The sequence below is a fragment of the Vidua macroura genome, chromosome 5 (assembly GCF_024509145.1).
Source record: "Vidua macroura isolate BioBank_ID:100142 chromosome 5, ASM2450914v1, whole genome shotgun sequence".
In the NCBI taxonomy this organism is placed as follows: Eukaryota; Metazoa; Chordata; class Aves; order Passeriformes; family Viduidae; genus Vidua; species Vidua macroura.
In genome coordinates this window covers 30,215,596-30,234,717 of record NC_071575.1, presented here as the reverse complement: position 1 = coordinate 30,234,717, position 19,122 = coordinate 30,215,596, and the positions used below count along the sequence as shown (strand labels likewise).

Here is a 19,122-nt window from a genome sequence, read left to right as displayed (position 1 = left end):
CACAGTCCAGCACTCAGGCAGAAGCTCAGCTTAGCTTTACTCTAACACTGGATGGGCCTGAGGCAGTGGCTACTTCTCTTTGAGGAGCTGAAGACTGAAACTGTTTGGTATAAACAACAGATATTAGATGCTTCAGGGGAGACAAAACCATGGAGGAAAGGCTGGATCAGGGATCCTGGCTGGATCAGGGAAGAATACCTGCCCATCATAGATGCACAGAAACCTTGCTGGCAAATGGGCTCTTATGCAACAGATCAACATCCCCGTATGTTTTTCAGAGCATACAAATAATTCAGAACAGCTGATACCACAGTGCCTAACAGCAATAAATATTTGTCTAATGGCTTTATAACAGTAGTTCCCATATTGCTACAAAAGTCTGTCCAGTGGAATCTTTCCTGCTGTATGCTGAAACATCCTGTGCTCCACACAGAGGAGGCCGCAGAGGTTTTAGGGTGCCTTTCACTGGTGTTCAGAGGAGGGAGACAGCAACAGTGACTCTGCTTGTTCAGTCACTGGGGAATTGTTCATTGCTGTATATCTCTTGTGACCAGAAAATGACAGCAGAGATCTCTGCTGTACTGTGATAGATTCAAAGCCCTGCAGATAAGCTGTAAATACAGGCAGAGAAAGTCACTAGTGACCAAATAATTGCAAACTGTTCAGGGAGTACAACTCAGTCCTGAACTGCTGCTGGGCTGATGAACAAAACCAGAGCCTGCACATGGAGGTATTTCTGCTTCTGTTTCCTCTGCCCGGGGAAAGGAGACCTGGCTCAGCTGTCAAGTTGTCACCATGCTGCAGACAGGCCACAAGAACATTTAGGTGGTCCCTGGAAATTGGGCTGCAGGCTCAGCTGATCCCTTCTAATCCCAAGGCCATGCCAGGTGGAGATCCTGGAAGAAAAGGAGTCCACTGGAGAGTCTGAATCTAGTGGGACACTCCATTTCCTCTGTGTGAGCAGAGGCTGAGATTCTGGAGACATTAGAGCAGGATCCCTTCTGCCTGCAGCTGCTCAGAGAGGCAAAAAAAGAAAAAGCAGCAATCTGATCACTTCTCTAGAACACATTTTGCACAGAGAGAATAGAATGTTTGAATTATGAATAGCTCAAAGATGATCTGCTTTAGAGCAGAGGTAGGAATGCAGTCTTGGAAATTCTGTCATCTCCTCAAAACTTATCAGAACCTTTCCCTTCTGCTAAAAATATTGATACTTTTTACTTAGATTACTTTTTTCTTCCGAAATTGCCAGCAGGCATCATCACTTCTAACAGCAATACTGCCAATGATCATTTAAAGCAGAAATACCACTAAACAGGTCACAGGGACTGCCTCACTGCAACACACTGTGGGAAAGGGGACAAAAGGGATGATAATGAAGAGCTGATAAAATCCTGCACTCAGGGCAAGAGAGGGCACACAGGACACAAGGAGGCCCAGAGAACACTGCTACTTAAAATAATTCCATGTGCTACACTCATGGGGGATCTGCAGACCACAAATGGAACACCCTTGAGCAACTGCTCAGAGAGGTTTGCAAATGTGGACAGTTTTCTTTATACTGCATATCTAAACCCCACCAGCTGAGCAGTACAACAACAATGCTGCATCAAATGATATGTTTCCCTCCTGGGTGGATTAGATGGTTTACAGTACAAACAAAGCCACAGTACAGAGAGGCATAATTAACTGTTATCCACACGTAGGTAGTGCAGGAAAAGCGATGCATGTTCCTTTTATTCCAGTACCTTTGTATAATAAAGTTAACAAAAATATTCAAATATTTAAAAAAAAAAAAGGAAAGGGAAAAAAAAAAGGAAAAAAAAAAGCCAGCTGGCACTGCCAACTAATTCCTGTAGTACTCTTAGAAATCCTAATCCTGTAGAATTTCCATGTGAAATCAATGCGCACCAGAGTCGATGTGTTGATAAGTAACGCCAAGCGGGCCTGGTGATGCAGCTACCTGAGGTTTGTGTTTGTAATTTCCTTTTGGGGGGCTGTTTTCTGTTTCACAACTTCCCAGCTTTCATGTAGGAAGGGATGGAGCCACGCTGCGTGAGCCCTTCAAACCTCTTGTAGGTGTAATTGAGGAAAACCCAGTCTTTGGATTTGTAGTCAGGTTCCGTTGTGTTTGGCACTAGAATTCAGAAACAAAAGCAAACACATTAAAAGAGTTAAACCTAGGCTGCTTCTGAGAGCACTTTTCACAGAGCTAAACAGCCCTGAACTCTTATTTCCTTAGTCAACAGAAACTCCTGGAAGAAGTCCTGTTTCTAATCAGGCAAGTTGCCTTTTGGTCTGAGTTATAATTTCAGGAGAGAATTCTGAAGCAGAAAAAGGGGGTTTTTGTTTTGCCCTTTTTAAAAAATTATGTCTACACACTCTACCATGTTTCCATACCTTGGCAGAAGCCTCTGACACACCCACAGGATACACAATTACAAACCTCATGACATTTCTGATACTCTGATTTTTTAGGTATCTACATGTACAGTACCATTTTCAGTGGGTCTGAAATGCCAAAATAATATAAATGTTCTTGGCATTATCCAAATATGGACTTAACCAGCTTAGGCACTGGAGATGTGTTGCTTTGCATCAAAAGGACAAACTTCCTCACCATTAAATAAAAGCCATTTCAGAAAAAAAAAATAAACAACAGCTTCTGGATAATTCTTATGGCTGTTAACACAGCTACACTTAGCAGACAGCAATTAATCACTGTTAAGCATGTGCCAATCTTCAAGTAACTGAAAACAGTGGGAACATGGGACTACTTGTATGTCACAGAACCAAGCCTTTTACATATGAAAATTTCCTGTAACTTGCCAAGAGAAATCAACAACTAAAAAAAAAACCCTGAAGTGATTTACAGAGCAACTCAGCAGTATCAAATACTACATTAAGTAATCAACTGTCTGAAAATTCTTACCCACAAATATCTCAACAATTATGTTTGGCACAAACCTCAAAAGTCACTGAAGATGAAAAGCAAATCAGCACATGATGTTTTACCAGAATCTGGTTAGACAGACTGCTTGGCAGAAAACTCCACTGCTTTCTGTGCTCACTACCTGTGCAAACCATTTTTACCTAGAGTTTGAATTCTTAAAATCTCTGGGCTTTGCAGGTATGAGAGATCACAGGTCTACACTCATATTTCAAAGAAAATATAGAGACTTGATCTAGAGACTAACTTGACTGGGGCATCAGAAAAATTAATATAAACAATAACAAAGGCATCTGTGCAGTATTCTGGCATGTCACAGATGGAGATTTGGAATTTACAATAGCAGTCTCACCTGGCTGTAAAATGTCTGACTCAGGAAATTCATCAAAGTTGGAAGTATCATCAATACTTTTGATTTCTATAGGGATTGCAGCTGGTCTTTCCCTGCAAATAAAGATAAATGCCAGAAGAGTGAATATTGGGAAATGAGACATTAAGTTCCAGTTTTAACTTAGCTTTTTACACTTACAACTTCCCTTGATGCAGAGCACAAGGGTTCCACTGAGTGCATCACAGATGAATCTGACTTTCCTGTTTGCTGACACCATGGGGAGATTGTTTGGTTCCCTGTCCCCTGTCCCCATTGGTGTCTTCTTGGAGCAAACATCTTTAAGTGAGAGAGCATCCCACACTTATATGCCACACAGCTATCACCCTGATCTTGTCACCAGCCACCACTGTGGTTACCCTGTTTCACAAACCCAGCCCAGCAGGATGGCACTTGAACCCAGAGCTTTACAATTCCAGTGCTGATCAGCCTGGACCTCATCCAAAACCTTTAGAGTGTAGCTCCTCTTTGTGACACTCAGCATCTCTCTCCCAAACCAGGCTGGCTCTGCTTTAGCACCTACACAGTCAGGGAGCCCTTGAAGGAGTTCTAAGGTGGCTTTTGAAAATGCCCAAGGAATCTGTGCCAGCAAAATGTTCACACTGGGACACAGCACTGTGGGAAAGGCAGTGATTTACACCTGTAAACTCACCACAGTTCCAATTACTACACTTACAATTAAATCCACAGCCACCCTACAACCATTTCTTTCCATTCTGGGCAGTCTGGAACAGTCTGGGCTATCTCAAGTCAGTTAAACTCTGACCATTTCTATGCATGTCAGCAAGGCCAGAAAACCTTCAGTGTCACCTCCCTACTGCCAGTAGCTGCTTTTCAAAATGTAAGATAAATTGGAAAAAATTGTCCTTGACATCACACTACATGCAATTCTTGCTTTCATGGCTTTTATTCTCCCTGTAAAACATGTGTGTATATACATACCTGATATGTCCCCAGTCTACTCCTTCAAAAAATGGATGACTTTTTATTTCCTCTACTCCATTGCTACCGATTCTGTTTTCTGAGTCGATACAAAACCTGGAAAAGGGGAAAAAACAAAGTGAATGTTATGATGAATTCCAACAGAAGCAATAGTATCCAGTATCAAGAATTTCAGGAAGTTCTGTCAAATTGTTCCACCACTTGGGGTAACATCAAAGCAGCCATTACATCTGGGAAAGAAGGGAAACAGTAGAAGCAGAACATTGTTAAATCCTGAAACAAAAAACTATGATGCCAATAACTGACACCTTTTCTAAACTGCTGCATCCCCATCTTCCAGGTTTGTGAAAAGCTGCTGCATGTTCTGGTCCTGTAAGATCACTTTGGAATGGAGGCTTAAATCCCTACTACTGAGAACTGCCCTAGCATGCTCTCAGCTATTTTAAATAAACATCCCTCTCTCACAGTCAAACTAAGAATAGATATACTTAGTAAATCAGGACTGCTCTCTGATGTCGTATTTTGGAATCCCAGTGAGCCAGCCCATTCTAAACATTCTCCCCCTTCCCTCTCCTCAGAGGTGCAGGTGGTGCAAAGACCCAGGGCCTGTTTCAGATACAGCCCTGCTGCATAACCTCAGCTTAAACCCCACAAGAAATTGTCAGTTTATGAGAAGCAGCCATTAAATAGTAGGAAGAAAAAGGTGAAATTGGAGACAGAGGATTGGTGAGATGGGGACTGTTACCTGCTCCAGCAGACCAGAAGGAAAAGCCTAAAATCCTAAAGAAGGAAAATAGGGAGGTGGAAGCTCTCAGACAGCAACTCAGTGACCTCAAGGATTTGTTCCAGGGAGCAGCAGAGGCTGACCCTTCTCCCCTGGACTGGAAAAACCTTTCAAATATCTCATCCAGGAGATGGGAATACCAACATTTGCCTAGGAATTCAATAAATTCCAGCAATCGTCTGTATGTGTAGCACAGCAGGTTAGGCTATAAATGTACCAAATTATAAATTAAAGCTCTTTTGCTTGTAGTTGGGTGTCAGTGGGGAAGAAAACCTGCCTGTATTTGTATTGCAGCCCAGCAGGCTGGGTGGTGCCAAGGACTAACAACAGACCTCAAACCTGTAACAACACTCAGCCACAGGATTTGTCAGGCTTTGTCTGAACTTGAGCTTGTTTTAGTTTGGATTGATCTCTATCCATAACCCTTAAGCTTTGTCTGCATCTCCCTTTAAGCTAGAACACACATTGCATAACTTCTCCAATCTGTAATGGACAAAGTACCCAAAATGCCCAAGGTGGTTGCTGTCCAACCTTTTTTGACCTCATTTTAACAGATTACCTATAACTAAGATGTTTTACCCCAATTTTAACCCTTCTACTTGTAGAGGCAATGATAAATTCAAGTAGTCATTGTGTAAGTAGATGCATGAGCAAGACATACTAACAAATACACTGAAATCTCTTAAAATTCCCCAAACACAGCCAGAATTGAGGAGGAAAAAATCCTCAGCAGTAATGCTCTACTCTGTTCAGCAGAGAACTTGGGATGCTGATAAGGAAGGTTGAGCAGAACAGTAGAGAAATAGATACTGAAAACGCAATATTAACTGTTTGACACAGACTTATTAACGAGGATTAGCGACAATTCAATTATTTGAGCTGTTAGTATCACTAGCTGGATGCAGGATAACTGTTTCTTGTATTTGTTATATTTTTGTAGGTTACTGGAGCACTGCTGGAACTAATTATAAATTCTAGTTTTGTCAAGCACATTCCCCTTTTTGCCTGTAACAATATTATATAAAGCTATAACATTAGCTTTGAAAAGAAAAAAAAAGGAAAAAAAATCAAAACCAAAAGCAATGTGCCCCCCAAACCCTCCCAGGATAAGACAGCATTTCTGCCTGACCTTGTCTCCAAAACCCTCACAAAAACCTCAATGCAAACTAAAAATTGGCATTTTGAAAGAAGTCAGTAAATCCAAAACATCCCAAGATTTCTGTTCAGTGCATTAAATACTGGTGAGTGGTTATTTTCTTGCCACCTCAGAGAAGAAAAAAATTCTGTGTTGATCACTTTATTTTTGGTCTGCTCTGTTTCTCCTTATACCATGGTACAAATCAAGATCATTTCACCCTATTCCTTCATGTTAAACAAATGGCAAAGGGAAGAAGAGTTTACAAATCCATCAAGGATGGCAACAGAAGAAACCAGCCTTTCCTCCAACATAAAGCTTCCTTCACACATAACAGGAATTTCCCCTGATGGAAGATGACCCTGGCTGGGCAAGAGGCCAGAATTGGGTTTTTCTCACTGACCTTAGAATTAAATCCTTTGCTTTCTCTGAAATGGGCACCTCTGGAGGAAATACCAACGTTTCTTTCCAGTTCATAACTTTCCTGTAAGTCTCTTGTGGTGTTTCTGAGCAGAAAGGTGGATACCCTGCACAAACAAAAAAAAAAAAAAACAAAACAACTTTTTCCAGGAGAGCAGTGACCTGGGCCTCTGCCTTTGTCACTGGGACTCCCAAATATAACAAGTATTAGCCAGAGGTTTTCTCTTGTGAACAAATGGTTCTGTTACTTTTGAACAACTCTTAAGTTGCGGTTTTTAACATACCTATTAGCATTTCATACATAATCACTCCCAAGGACCACCAGTCACACAGCTTGTTGTACCCAGTCTGCATAAACACTTCTGGAGCAATATAGTCTGGGGTTCCCACAGTAGAATATGCCTGGAAAAAAGGAATCATCTCTTTAAAAGAGAAATACTGTGGTTTTACACTTTGCAATACCTTTTCCTGGGATTTACATACAGGATCTTGTTGTTTGGGTGAGCAAGAATGCTTAATTTGAGAATTCACAGGAACTCAAGTCCCAAGAATATTATTATTTTATATTAATAAACACAGAGAACCTTGAAAATAAATGGAAATAATCCTCTTTAACATGATGAAATCATAGAATATTGCAACTGCAATATCAGAAGATCATCTTAGCTTAAGTTTCAGGTAGCTGCATTACAAAAATACCCAAGAAGTCCTATTGTTGTGGTCTTTGTTTATTTTTAAAGGCATAATCAGTGGTATATTCCCAGGTGTGACACTCATGATACACAAGCCATGTATTGGGAATTTCTCTTTACTGATGAAAAATCTTCCATGGGGCAGGAGGGAGAGAAAAAAACAAAATCCAACAAAAAAAAACCCTTAAAGAACAAAAAAGTCCCCCAAAAGTAGTTTTGCCACAAAAATATTTTACTTTCATTTGTCTGACCATAAAGAAACACTTTGTTTGATTGAACTGACCCAAGATATTTAGGATTGAATCAATGGAAAACTGAAAATGTGGCACCTTTTCCTACACTGTTGATGCAAGTTGACATTTTGGTCTTTTATTGCCTCTGTGGGACTGTTCTTCACCACACATTTCTGACACATCAGCCTTTACTGGACTTGAGATAAATTCTTTTTGGGATCTAATTCCAGGCTGGAATAAGGCTGTAAAATACAGTCCCACGAGGCAGTGTGATGGCTGCAATGTAATCTCATTTTGTCTCATGAGGAAAGAAGAGACCACCTGAAAGCTTTTGGGGAATACTGCAGTAGATCACTTTTAAAAAAGGGTCTGGAAAAATAAAGGGTTCCAAAATTTGACAGCTGAGTTTTTTTTGGTGAAAATCATGGACAGGGATGGAAGTCTGAAATGCCATTGCTGACAGACACTTTGCTTTGATTCAGTTTATGCCACAAGTCCCCCATTATGTGACCGCTCCTCACTACAAACCCAGGCTGGAACACTCCAGCACCATCCCACAGCCTTTGCACCACATTTCCATTCAGCAGAATGAGCTCTCTGAAAAGGAATCATGCAGCCACACATCTGCTTGTGACTGAGCTGCAGGAATCAGAGCCAGGAGTCCACACTAGGCCAGTGCTGCAGAAAGCCCCAGACACAGCTTGGCCAGGGGCTGAGGACACCTGAGGGCCTGGGCCAGATGCTCATGAGGCAAACAAAGGCACAGAGAAGAGCAGGGTCTGCTATTCCAACCTGGACCCCTTCTTTTGAGTTATTTGTGATTTTGGGAGCGTGTAGAGAGCCACATGTGAGGGCCTTGCAGGTTTTAAAAACCAGGAGCATTAGCACTGAGTTTTACCACTTTCTGTAACTAGTTTAAAAGCAATTCAAGAATTATATGTTATTTAATTAACTCACCAGCTGTCGCCTGTTCTTCTTCCATGTTTCTGCTTTCCTCTTTGAGTTCATATTCTGAAATGCTAATTTACAAAGCAGTTATTAAATAACAAGTGTATTTGTAAAAATTAAGAGAAAAAAGATTTATAGGGCTCCAATTTTAAATAAATATTTTGTATATTTAGAACCCTAGTCTAGAAACAAATACTTGATTATAACTGAAAATGGGAACATGAGAATAACTACTCTCCAATGCACAGCTGAAACTCATGTAAGTAGGACACATATCTGCAATTCCAAATTAGAATTTGCTAAAATTTTTAGACCAGCTGCTGAAAAGTTTCATGAGACTGTCACTGACTTCAGTCCTTTTGGCACAGGGAACCCATGCCCTTCCTGAAAGAGCAGTTCTGTAACTTCACTAACATTACGAAAAATACATTAAAATATAGATACCTTACATCATGTGTGTTCATATCTGTGTATGAATGTACAAAAACACATGACCACTGCAGAAATCATAATTTCTTGCCTGTGAAATGCTCCCATGACCCAGGAACAAGCATTTCCAGATTTCCAATTAAATACAATCAGCCTGCCCCATCTTGCTTATCCCAGCAGAAACACAGGTACAATGTACAGCTGCAGCTCAAAACCATTTATATGTTAAACTAGGACAGCTCATACTCACAGAAGTCACTTGGGGGGTTGTGTGTGAGGTTCCTGTAGAACTCTGTTCTGTGGGCTTTCTTTAAACCTGTGCAGAGCCCAAAATCAGACAGCTTTACATGACCCTAAAAAAACAATCAGAGAACACAAAACCATTACTTAGATAGGTAGTGCTTGGAAAAAAAAAAAAAGTTTTAATCACTGCACATGCCCTCTCAGGCCATGATGGACTGGCACAGGACAAGCAGGGAAGCAAAGACTGAACCTTGGTGTACTGGAAGGGTCTGTTTTCTCTCCAACAGGCTATGGCCTCCCACAAATGATTATATCTACAATTTCCCAATAGCTGAGGGCAGCTACTTCGCCTGGTTTTGTTTTGAACTGGATACCACTGTGACGGAGAAGGCCTCCAGGACAAAATTCCTTTGCTTTGTTTTGATAGTAACCTTGGCTTTAATCAGGTTTTCAGATATCAGTGCAGATAGAACCCATCAAACCTGACAGACCTGTGCATGCTGTGATAATTCCTGGCCTTCATGATCTTAAAGATCTTCTCCAACCTAGATAATTCCATGATTTGGTGATGCCTTCTGGGTGCATTCCATGGCCAGCATGGTCAGTCTAACTGAGGGAGTTTCCACAGGTGAGTGGGTGATGAAATAAATGGAACTGTTGGAATTGAACATTTAGCATTGTCTGAATTGTCCACAGCTACTTCAAGATGCATGAAAGGAATGATGCGCCTTTTAATGTGTCTGAATATCTGGTCACCCTGAGTGGGTTTTGTCCCTTAAAAGCCTTGCCTTAAATTGGTTAAAAGGCTTCTGAGTAAGATTTGCCTTTGTTTAAACATACTGGTGTTCTCCAAGGAAAATACATTGGGCACTCCCTGCATTCCCTCCAGCCAGTTTAGACCTCTGGGGTGGCACCAGTGGCTCCCACCGCTCCTCAGCAGGATCTTGGAAGCACCAGCAGTTGGTGAGCCCAGTACATGCCTTGGCATCCAGCAGGAGATTGTCTGGCTTGATGTCCCTGTGGATAAATCCCAACTGGTGAATGGCATCGATGGCCAACACAGTCTCAGAAATGTAAAACTGGGTCTCCTCCTCTGATAAAGTATCCTTCTTCATTAGTAAGGTCATCATGTCACCTCATCAAAGAGAAGAAAATACAACTTAGGGATCAGAACAGTTTAAATCACAAAACTGTAAGAAACCCCAGTAGAATCCAAATTTAACCTTGTAACTGGCCTTATAGTTACTAACCATAAAACTATTACTGCAAGGACCTACAAACCCAACTTACTTTTTTTAGTTGAAAATCCTAAACAGGAATTTTAATTGAACAGCCCTGGAAAACACAGTGGATTTTTACACACATTAAATTTATTGCACAAACTGTTTGAACAAGGGCTTTTCAACAGTCAAAACAAACCTGTTAACAGCCTCAGTCACAGAAAACAGAAATTTCTATTAGAATAATTACTTAATTCAAGTCTATTTAATACCCCTTTAAAATTTTTCCTTCCCCTAAAAATCAGGAATGGTCACATGACTGGAGCTTAATTTAAAAGAGTGTTAATATGTTTATTTTCACAAATTATACAGCATGGGTTTTTTTCCAATATTTTATAAAGCTGCCAACAAAAGCTAAAGAAGAAGTACCTGTATCAACTGATGCCACAGCACCAGCTTACCTCCAGGTAAAAACTCCATGATCAGGTAAAGGTTCCTTTTATCCTGGAAGCTGTAAAACATTTTCACTACCCAGGCTCCATCTGCTTCAACCAGAATATCTCTTTCTGCTCTGATATGGGCCACCTAATTTTTTTTAAAAAATATTATTATTAAAGGGAAAGTATTTAAGTATTTAAACAAGGAACATCACATTACACTCCTAGCTCTACAGCATATTTTCATGACCTTTAGCAAAGGAACTATTTTTCTAGCTCTTTCCATATTCACATTTTCCATTATTTTTTACAAGTTCCTAGGGTTTTTCTAGAAACACAAAGCACAGCTTGTTAAGCTGGTTCTGTTTGTTAGAAAGAACTGACAAAGCTGGTGGAAAAAGTGCAACTGAGTTCAGGAATATCTGACCTTGTCCAGGATATTCCAGTTCCAGCTAAGGTTTTGGAAAAATATATGGAAAGCTGGAATAATTTGCTGGAAATTAAGAATAGTAGAGATTGGGTGGAGGGGGTGTGTGTTTTCACTACAATATACTCTCATCCTGGAGGAAAAATTAAAGATATATGCATGGAAAAATATTTCTTGACAGCTGTAAGAAAAGCAGCAAACAGTCTTCTGCATCTTTTCCCCTGTTCTCCTGGTGAGGAACATCTTCCCATGAATCTTGTCAGAGGGCTGCATGGGGCAAAGGTTCTCCCTCTGCAGGAGACACTCCAGCCTGAATTTATCTGGCTTTATTTAGTCTCATTAGAAAGTATTTCTTTCCACCCTCGACTCCTCAATGCAGCTCTAAAATACAACAGGAAAACTTTGCTTAAAAATAGCCAGGACTTCTCCCAGTGCTACCAAGCTGAGGAAAACAAAATACTAGAAGATTTCTTTTTTTTTTCTACATGTGTCCTCTGTTGCCTCTGCACGGAACAAGGCAGGCCATGAAAATTCCAGCAGATAAACATTGGCCAGTAAAGGTCACTGTCCCAAACTGAATGGAGAGCGTGAGCTCAGACTCCTTCCCACATCAGGTTCTGAAATGGGGGCAGCACCACACAAATCCTGGCTGCTCTGCACACCCTGCTGCTCCTCTGGTTCCCTAAATTCAGGGCATGAGCTGCAGGAGACAAAATAATCTGTGCCAGGAAAAAAAAAAAGTACCACTGCTGCAAGGAAATGATGTGCAAATGATGGGTAAGGTTTGGATAGTATGAAAAAAGTCCTCTTTTATCTCCTGAGACAGCCACCCTTGATTGCTTTGTGATGCTAAAGTACTTGCTGTGTCCTCACAGTGAATTGCTAGCTAAAAAGTAAAAGCAAAAACAAAATCAAAACTAATAAACTCCCAACAAGATTAACCCAACTATAAAGCAAACCCAAGGAAGACAATATTGCTAAACAGTGTGATTTCTGCTGGTTTTCTTTAAAAGAAAACATCAAATACCTCCATTTCTAATTTGGCACAGGATTATTTTTCCTGAAGTATTTTCCTTGAAATGCATTTTACAGATCCAATACTATAAGCTCAGTGTTGATAAGGGGAGAAAAAGAAAATCTTTGTCACTGTTACAAACTGGTTGTAATTAAAGTATTTTTTAAATGCAGTTGCATGACCTTATTTATTTCCTAACTTCTGCTGCTTTTGTGCTGTGGTAGCAACACCATAGACCCTTCAGACTTCCAGCCCATTGTATGGGTTTTCAAAGGCAGAAAACATTGTCTAGAAAGGGTAAGTTGGAAATTTAGGGGACTTATAGATCACAAACCTGCTCTTTCTCCAGCATATCTGCTTTTCTCAGTATCTTCATTGCATAAATGTGACCTGTATCCTTCTTCTGAACGAGGCGGACCTTTACCAAGAGAGAGAACCCAGTCAATCTTCTCTGCCTCAGAAATCCACTGGAACACTCCCAATTGCCAGGTATGGAAAAGTTTTCTTGTTAAATATTTCAAAACACTTCCCAGTATGTTAAATATTGAAAAAGGAATTTCTCTGCACCATGTACAACACTAACGAGGAACAGTTTCTGTTTAAGGAAAAGTCAGCAGGCACAATGAATTCCGGGTAGCTTGGACTGTGTAAGTTAAAATTCAGGAGGAGAAACAACTGATGTGACAGAGGGCAGAAAGGAGGTTTATCAAGAGGAGCTGTGCCACTGCAAATCCATAACTGCAGAGGGCCATGTGGGCAACATCAGTGTGGGAAGCCATGGGAAACTAAGTGTCTTGCCAGAAGTCTGGGGAAATCAATGCGATTAATCACCAGACTTATCACACTTGAAGAACGGCATAAATACCTGCCGTTCGGCAGTAAAACAATTAATTAAATTGTAATTAGAATGTGTCATTACAGTGGTCAATCCCATTTTAATCTCCTGTTCAAGTAAGAATGCCACAAACCTCCCCAAATGCTCCTCTTCCTATGACTTTCAAAGACTCAAAGTCATCCAAGCCGAGCCTGGTCCTCTTGAGCCGCAGGAACTCTGTTTCCTTGCGAGCGTGCTGTGACCTGCGCAGCTTTTTCTGAGGACACAGACACAGGAATCTGTCAGTCATGTGGTAAAAGAGAGTCCAGATATGCACCCTCCCTTCCTGGGAAGTTGTTCTCTGGAATCCTAACAGGAGAAAGACTTCTCCTTCTACATTTCTTTCTGAATTTCTCAAAGTATAATCCTTGAGTATGGTCTTTTCTATAGAAGCCTCATGCACAGTTTCACCTTTTTTTTGGTGGGTGGTGGTGGTATTTTATTTTTATTACTCAGTTATTAAAAAAAAAAAAAAAGAAAGAAATTATGAAGAAAAACTATCATACTGCTCCAAACAAAGTGTACCAGTCCCAAGACCAAAGTCACTGCCTGAGGCAAGGACTCTTCATTTTGGACAGTGTGAAGGATCAATAAAAGCTGAAACTTGTACCCCAAGTGATGACAGGCAACAAAGAGCTTAGCAAGCAGCAGAGGCCCTGGTTACAGATCTACAACAAAATCCATTTGGTTTATGGCAGGCAAACAACCAATTCTGAAAGAAAAATCTGTCCAAATGCCATCATCTATTTTGTCTGATGAAAATGTCACCAGGATTCACCCCAAGAGAAGACAAATGCTGTACGCAAAGATGCTGAGAGCTCAGAGTCTGCTAAGGAGCCAGACTCTGTGCTGGGATTACAGCATCCTTTTAAGCCACGAGATGGCAATGCACACCCACATTCATTTTCCCACTTCTCAGGAATTACAGCAGCCACAAAAACTCCAGAAGGACCGAGACACTCTTCCTACTTATTTCCCAGCCTATCCTGAAGGCAGACATGGTGTAATGGACCTCAGAAAAGCAACTTATTGGCCGAAGTTCTGTGAGGTGGCAACCAGACTGAGATCCCTCCTCATCTGTGTCCAAAAGGAGCAAAGGTGTGATGGTTTATTGTTTAAATCAAGAAAAAACAGGTCAAAAACAGGTTTTGCTTTCTACCCATTTCTAAACACATGCCACTTTTTTTCCTTGCCAAATACAACAGCAAACAATTTTAATCTTTGTAAAGCTTGCTAGCTACTTGCTGTGGCCATGTCTCATCAGAACTACAAGTAGCATGAAAAGCCTTGGGTAGCTATTGCAAGTATCAGTCAAGCATATTCCCAGCTTCCCTAACATAAACAGGTTATTAACAGGGGCAACACTCATGTTCAAAATAAAACCTTCTGTCATGCTGGCTGATGTTTCTGTGAGCTCTTCAAATGCCCATCTGAAGCAGTGGGACAAAAGCAAAGCAGTTTGTAAGCAGTATTTACCTCCTCATCTGCAAGGCCTTCCTCTTCCATAGCCACTTCCAGCTTCTTCTGTCTGCCAAGGAGAGAAACAGGGGATTGCACCTTTCATTATTTATTAAAACCACACATAACACCACAGTAAGTCAACACCTTTGTTTCACATACTCCAAGTACTGAAGAATGTGCCTCAGATGGAAATTTGAATGCAGACAGCCCCACTCCACACAGTTACTCATTTGTGAACAAAGCTGAGGAAAATGTAGAAGCAAATTTAAGCACATGGTTATGTACTTGCAGAATCAGGCATTAAACATATACGAAAAAGTATGTCACTCGAGTGATTATATCTTGCTGAACTGAGGCTGGTTTTATCAATTAGGATTACAAACCAGAATAAAAATGGTTTTTTTTCACCGTTTCTATCTCAGCTCCATCTCCCAAATGCCAGCCAGCTTCAGCTTCCATCCCCTCTGTGTAACAACCTCCCCCTCAAGCCCCATACCTGGTCCTGCTCCCCTTCCTCCCATGCCAACTAAACTCTACCCCCTGGATGCACCACCCTCTCCCTTCCAGTGTCCTGCCCAGGCCAGGGCTCACAGCTCCAAGTCTTCCACCAGTGCCATGCCAGGTTGGGAGGCTCTGAGAAGGGAGGAAAGCCTGGGAATACCCCACAGGTGGCAGGGGTCAGCACATGGCAATGTGGCTGCAGGACCCCTTTCTGTCCACCCACAGGATGCTCCTTTACAGCTGCTGGGGTGCAGCTTTCTGAAGGTTGGTTACCCCCTGCAGCAGGCAAGAATTCAAAGGCTTGGAGCCAGGCTGCTGGTGCCTTTCTGCACTTTGGGAAGTACAGCAGGATCCTCTAAATTACAGGCCCTTGATAGACAGTCAATTGTCCTAACTAGAAGCAACCCCATTACATGGAATAATGACTAAATACGATGAAGAGAGAAACCCTGCTGCTTGACTGAAAACCCTTCAATTAAAAACATATTACCAGCGGAATGACAATTTGACACACTAATGACAATCCAACACAACATTCATTATAATCAAACACTTGGTGCTTTGACACCTAATTCAAGTGGCACTTCACACCTCAGAGCCAGGACTGGGCACTGCTGGGAGAAGCTGAGTGGTGATGACCATCCCATACTCCCATGCGAGGAGTACCAGGTAGCACCACCCAAGCAAAATTAACAGATAGGGATTACATTATCCCCAAAAGTCTTCCTGCCCACCTGAGAGCTCTCAAACCCTCCATCATCAACCCCTCATTTCTCTGCTGCCACTTATTTCCACACCAGCTCTTTGCCTCCCTTCCTTACCCCATCACCCCATCAAATACCTCTCAGCCCTGTTCCCTATCTCCTACACACTCCCTCCTGCAGAGTTTGGGAGTCTTGGCATGAGCTTCATGGTGCAGAGCAGGAACAGACACCACAAGCCACTGCCTTACCCCAAACCAAGCTCCCACCCCTCAGCTGCTCTGCAGAGTTCATTCCCTGGGGCACATGCAGAGGAATCAAAGGTCCTCAACCTCACAAAGAAAGAGAAACCTCACATGTACTGCAAAATAACACCCTGCACAGAGCAGTTTCCACAAAATAGCTGATGAGGAGGTGAATTGCATGAAAACATCAGAAGTGGATCTCCTTAACCACTCAGTGATTGGGATGTTCACAGGTTCCCCCCAAAGACAGCCTGTGCCCTCTAGGAATTCACTCCCTGCCACCACATACAGAAAAACTTCCCAGAGCTGTCCCATCCCTAGGGACTGAAGTGCCCCTGAACAAATAGCAAGAAAAGCTGCAGAGGGGTGAGAGGAAGCAGAGGCAGTACCTGGTTTCCCTCTCTTCGTGCTGTATAATCAGGTTGCTGTAGAAGTTCTCCAGCGTGAGTTTGGCCACCGTCACTCTCTCCCGGGTGTGGTTACTCATGGGAAAGGATGTTGTAGTCCCTGCAGTCATCGCCATGGTAACATGTACTGAAACAGAGCAGGTCAAATCATTACTCACTTCAAAAAGAAAATTAAAAAAATTATATTCCTCTTCCCCACTCTCCATCTCCAAATTCTTAGGCATTCCAGAATTCACAGTAAAGGCACTGTTCTTTAGATATAAAAAACTCGATTAAAAGCTGCCTTATAAAATTATCCCAAGATAGCAGGAGGATGTGCTACCCACTCTCTAAAAAATAACATGTTGGCAAAACAAAGAGTGAATCAGAGCAAAGAGCACTGCACGCTCTGGGCAGCTCACCCAGCTGTGCTTGTCCACAAATAAGGAAAACGTCCCTCTGGCAGAGCTGGGGCCAGCCCGGTGGAGGAAAAAGGGTAGGAGAGAGAAGGATCAGGTAGCTCCCAGAGCACAACTCTGGGACAATTGTCACAACTCTGTGGCAATTTCAGACTCCAAAAATTCTAGATGCTAAAAAAAAAGGATGGGATAAAATGAGACAGCAAATGGAACAAACCCCAAACCCCAGTCCAGAAGAGAAGTTATTTCAAGGATGAAGACAGCCATCGAATATATTTGAATTTTAAAGCTGCTCCACAAAGTTACATGTGGCCAGGTGATGCTTACGGCTTAGGGCACATGGTCACTGGGCACCTAAAAACTGGGAAGAAGAAAGAAAGCAGAAAGAAGAAAGGCTGCTCTCCTTGAGAGCTTTCATCCTGAACCCAAATAACTTGGATGCACTGAACAACACTTTTTAGTGCTCGAAAAAGACATCTCAGGGCAGGTCTGAATGCCCTGCGGCTGACCCAGGAAAGCCAGGGGAGATTAAAAAAAACCAATGAACCAGCACAGTTTGTCCTAAGATTCATGCCCTACCTGGAAGTGGGTTGAGGCACTTTAGGAGAGCCTCATGGAAGAAAAGCATGAAAAGCAGCATCTCAGCCCAAATCCCATTTGGTCAGGTTGTTTTGAGGTTAGTTTTGGAGAATTACACACAAGTACACATCACAGAACCATGGAATGGCCTGGGTTGGAAGGGACCTCAAATATCTTGTTCTCCACCACCCTGCCATGGGCAGGGACACCTTCCACTATCCCAGCTTGCTCAGAGCCCTGTCCAGCCTTGGACACTGACAGGGATCCAGGGGCAGCCACAGCTTCTCTGGGCAACCTGTGCCAGGGCCTCTCCACCCTCACAGGAAGAACTTCTTCCTCATATCCAATCTAAACCTGCTCTCTGTCAGTGTGAAACCATTGCCCCTGTCCTGTCACTCCAGGCCCTTGTCAACAGTCTCTCTGAATCTTCCCTTAGGCTCCCTTCAGGCACTTAGCTTCCTTTTCATTATTTATTTAAACCTTCCATTTCACCAGAGGATTGTGCAGAAGACAAATCCTGAATTAGGCTTAATTTAAGCAGATCCTAATAGCTTTTGAGGTGAACTGATTGGGGGTTTCATACAGAAGAGAACTTGCACGTCCACACTGGGGCAGGAGGATTGCTGAACTCTCCTCCAGGCTCTTTGTTTTGATTCTGCCTGCTGCACTCTGAGAGGGTGGGATTTTTTCCTGTGGATTTTTCATGGGATCTGATGTGACAATAGGATATTTGTTGCCAGAAACACAGCTGCAGTGTCACAAATAAAGGTGTTTTATAGCATCATGTAGATATTATTTTAGCTGTTTATTTTGAAGTGCACAAGACACCAGAATTCTGAGAATAAAAATATATCTCTCCATAAAGGCACAAAGAGGTTTTAATAGCACTACAGCTGCTTCAAAGGGATGCCAGTATTTCTATTTTTAATCAATCTTTTATTCCCTTCAGTTTTCTACTAAAGAAAGATGAGATCTGTCAATTCCTAGCAGTGTTTACTAAAAATTAGGCAGTTCTGTTCTTTACACAGAAACATCCCCCATGCTGGACAAGTCTCCAAAAGCTGGGAGAACTTAGCACTGGTCTCACTGTTGTGTTTATTGTACAATTTTACACCTTTACCCTCAATAGGTGGGAAAAGATAAATACAAATCAGTTGATAAGAGCAAATCAAACAGAGCAACAGCTGACCACACACAGGCATCTGTGATTAAGTTCTTTCAAGAAATGACCTAACAGAGTAAAAATCTGCCTTCTGATAATTTTGGAATATCAAGATAGAGCGGCATTAACTCAGGCTTGAAATGGATTAACCTTTACTTAAGGTACAGCAGGCACACTCTCACACCGGATATTTCTCCTTTCCACGTCTTGTATTCCTGGTAGGATAAAACAACGCTGCAACTTGATTTCCTGTTCATTTGTTTTGCCCATGCTCTACACTCACAAATGCAGGCACTGCCATACAGCAAATCCAAGTCACTGGGCTTTATTAAACTTGTAAAAAAGAGATCCCAGTCCCAGCACTGGCACCCCACACTATAAACAGTGGGACTGACCCTCATATGCTTCACACGAGGGAAATACAGATGAGTGTCCCCGGTTAGCTCTACCACTGTGGGGAAAAAAAGAACCCAAAACCACCACAAAGAAAATATTTGTAAAACCAGGTCTTCAGAGTCCCCAAATGAAAAA

General features: G+C 41.9%; 1 protein-coding gene across 10 annotated transcripts in view; it reads right to left on the bottom strand.

The window, feature by feature from the left end:
- The window catches only part of STK38L (serine/threonine kinase 38 like), a 58,915-nt gene that overhangs the window by 2,097 nt on the left and 37,696 nt on the right, over positions 1–19,122 (bottom strand). For 8 of the 10 annotated variants that reach the window (XM_053978482.1, XM_053978475.1, XM_053978481.1 and 5 more), the window contains 13 exons: positions 16,435–16,579; positions 14,614–14,665; positions 13,232–13,354; positions 12,598–12,681; positions 10,846–10,969; positions 10,145–10,299; positions 9,172–9,274; positions 8,502–8,563; positions 6,904–7,021; positions 6,603–6,726; positions 4,281–4,376; positions 3,303–3,394; positions 1–2,137 (listed from right to left, as the gene is read on the bottom strand). In XM_053978482.1, coding sequence (XP_053834457.1) covers positions 2,010–2,137; positions 3,303–3,394; positions 4,281–4,376; positions 6,603–6,726; positions 6,904–7,021; positions 8,502–8,563; positions 9,172–9,274; positions 10,145–10,299; positions 10,846–10,969; positions 12,598–12,681; positions 13,232–13,354; positions 14,614–14,665; positions 16,435–16,568 — 1,395 coding nt within the window. In that variant the 5' untranslated portion in view covers positions 16,569–16,579 and the 3' untranslated portion in view covers positions 1–2,009. The remainder of the gene's footprint in view (positions 2,138–3,302; positions 3,395–4,280; positions 4,377–6,602; positions 6,727–6,903; positions 7,022–8,501; positions 8,564–9,171; positions 9,275–10,144; positions 10,300–10,845; positions 10,970–12,597; positions 12,682–13,231; positions 13,355–14,613; positions 14,666–16,434; positions 16,580–19,122) is intronic. The other 2 variants (XM_053978483.1, XM_053978484.1) reach the window with 2 other exon arrangements.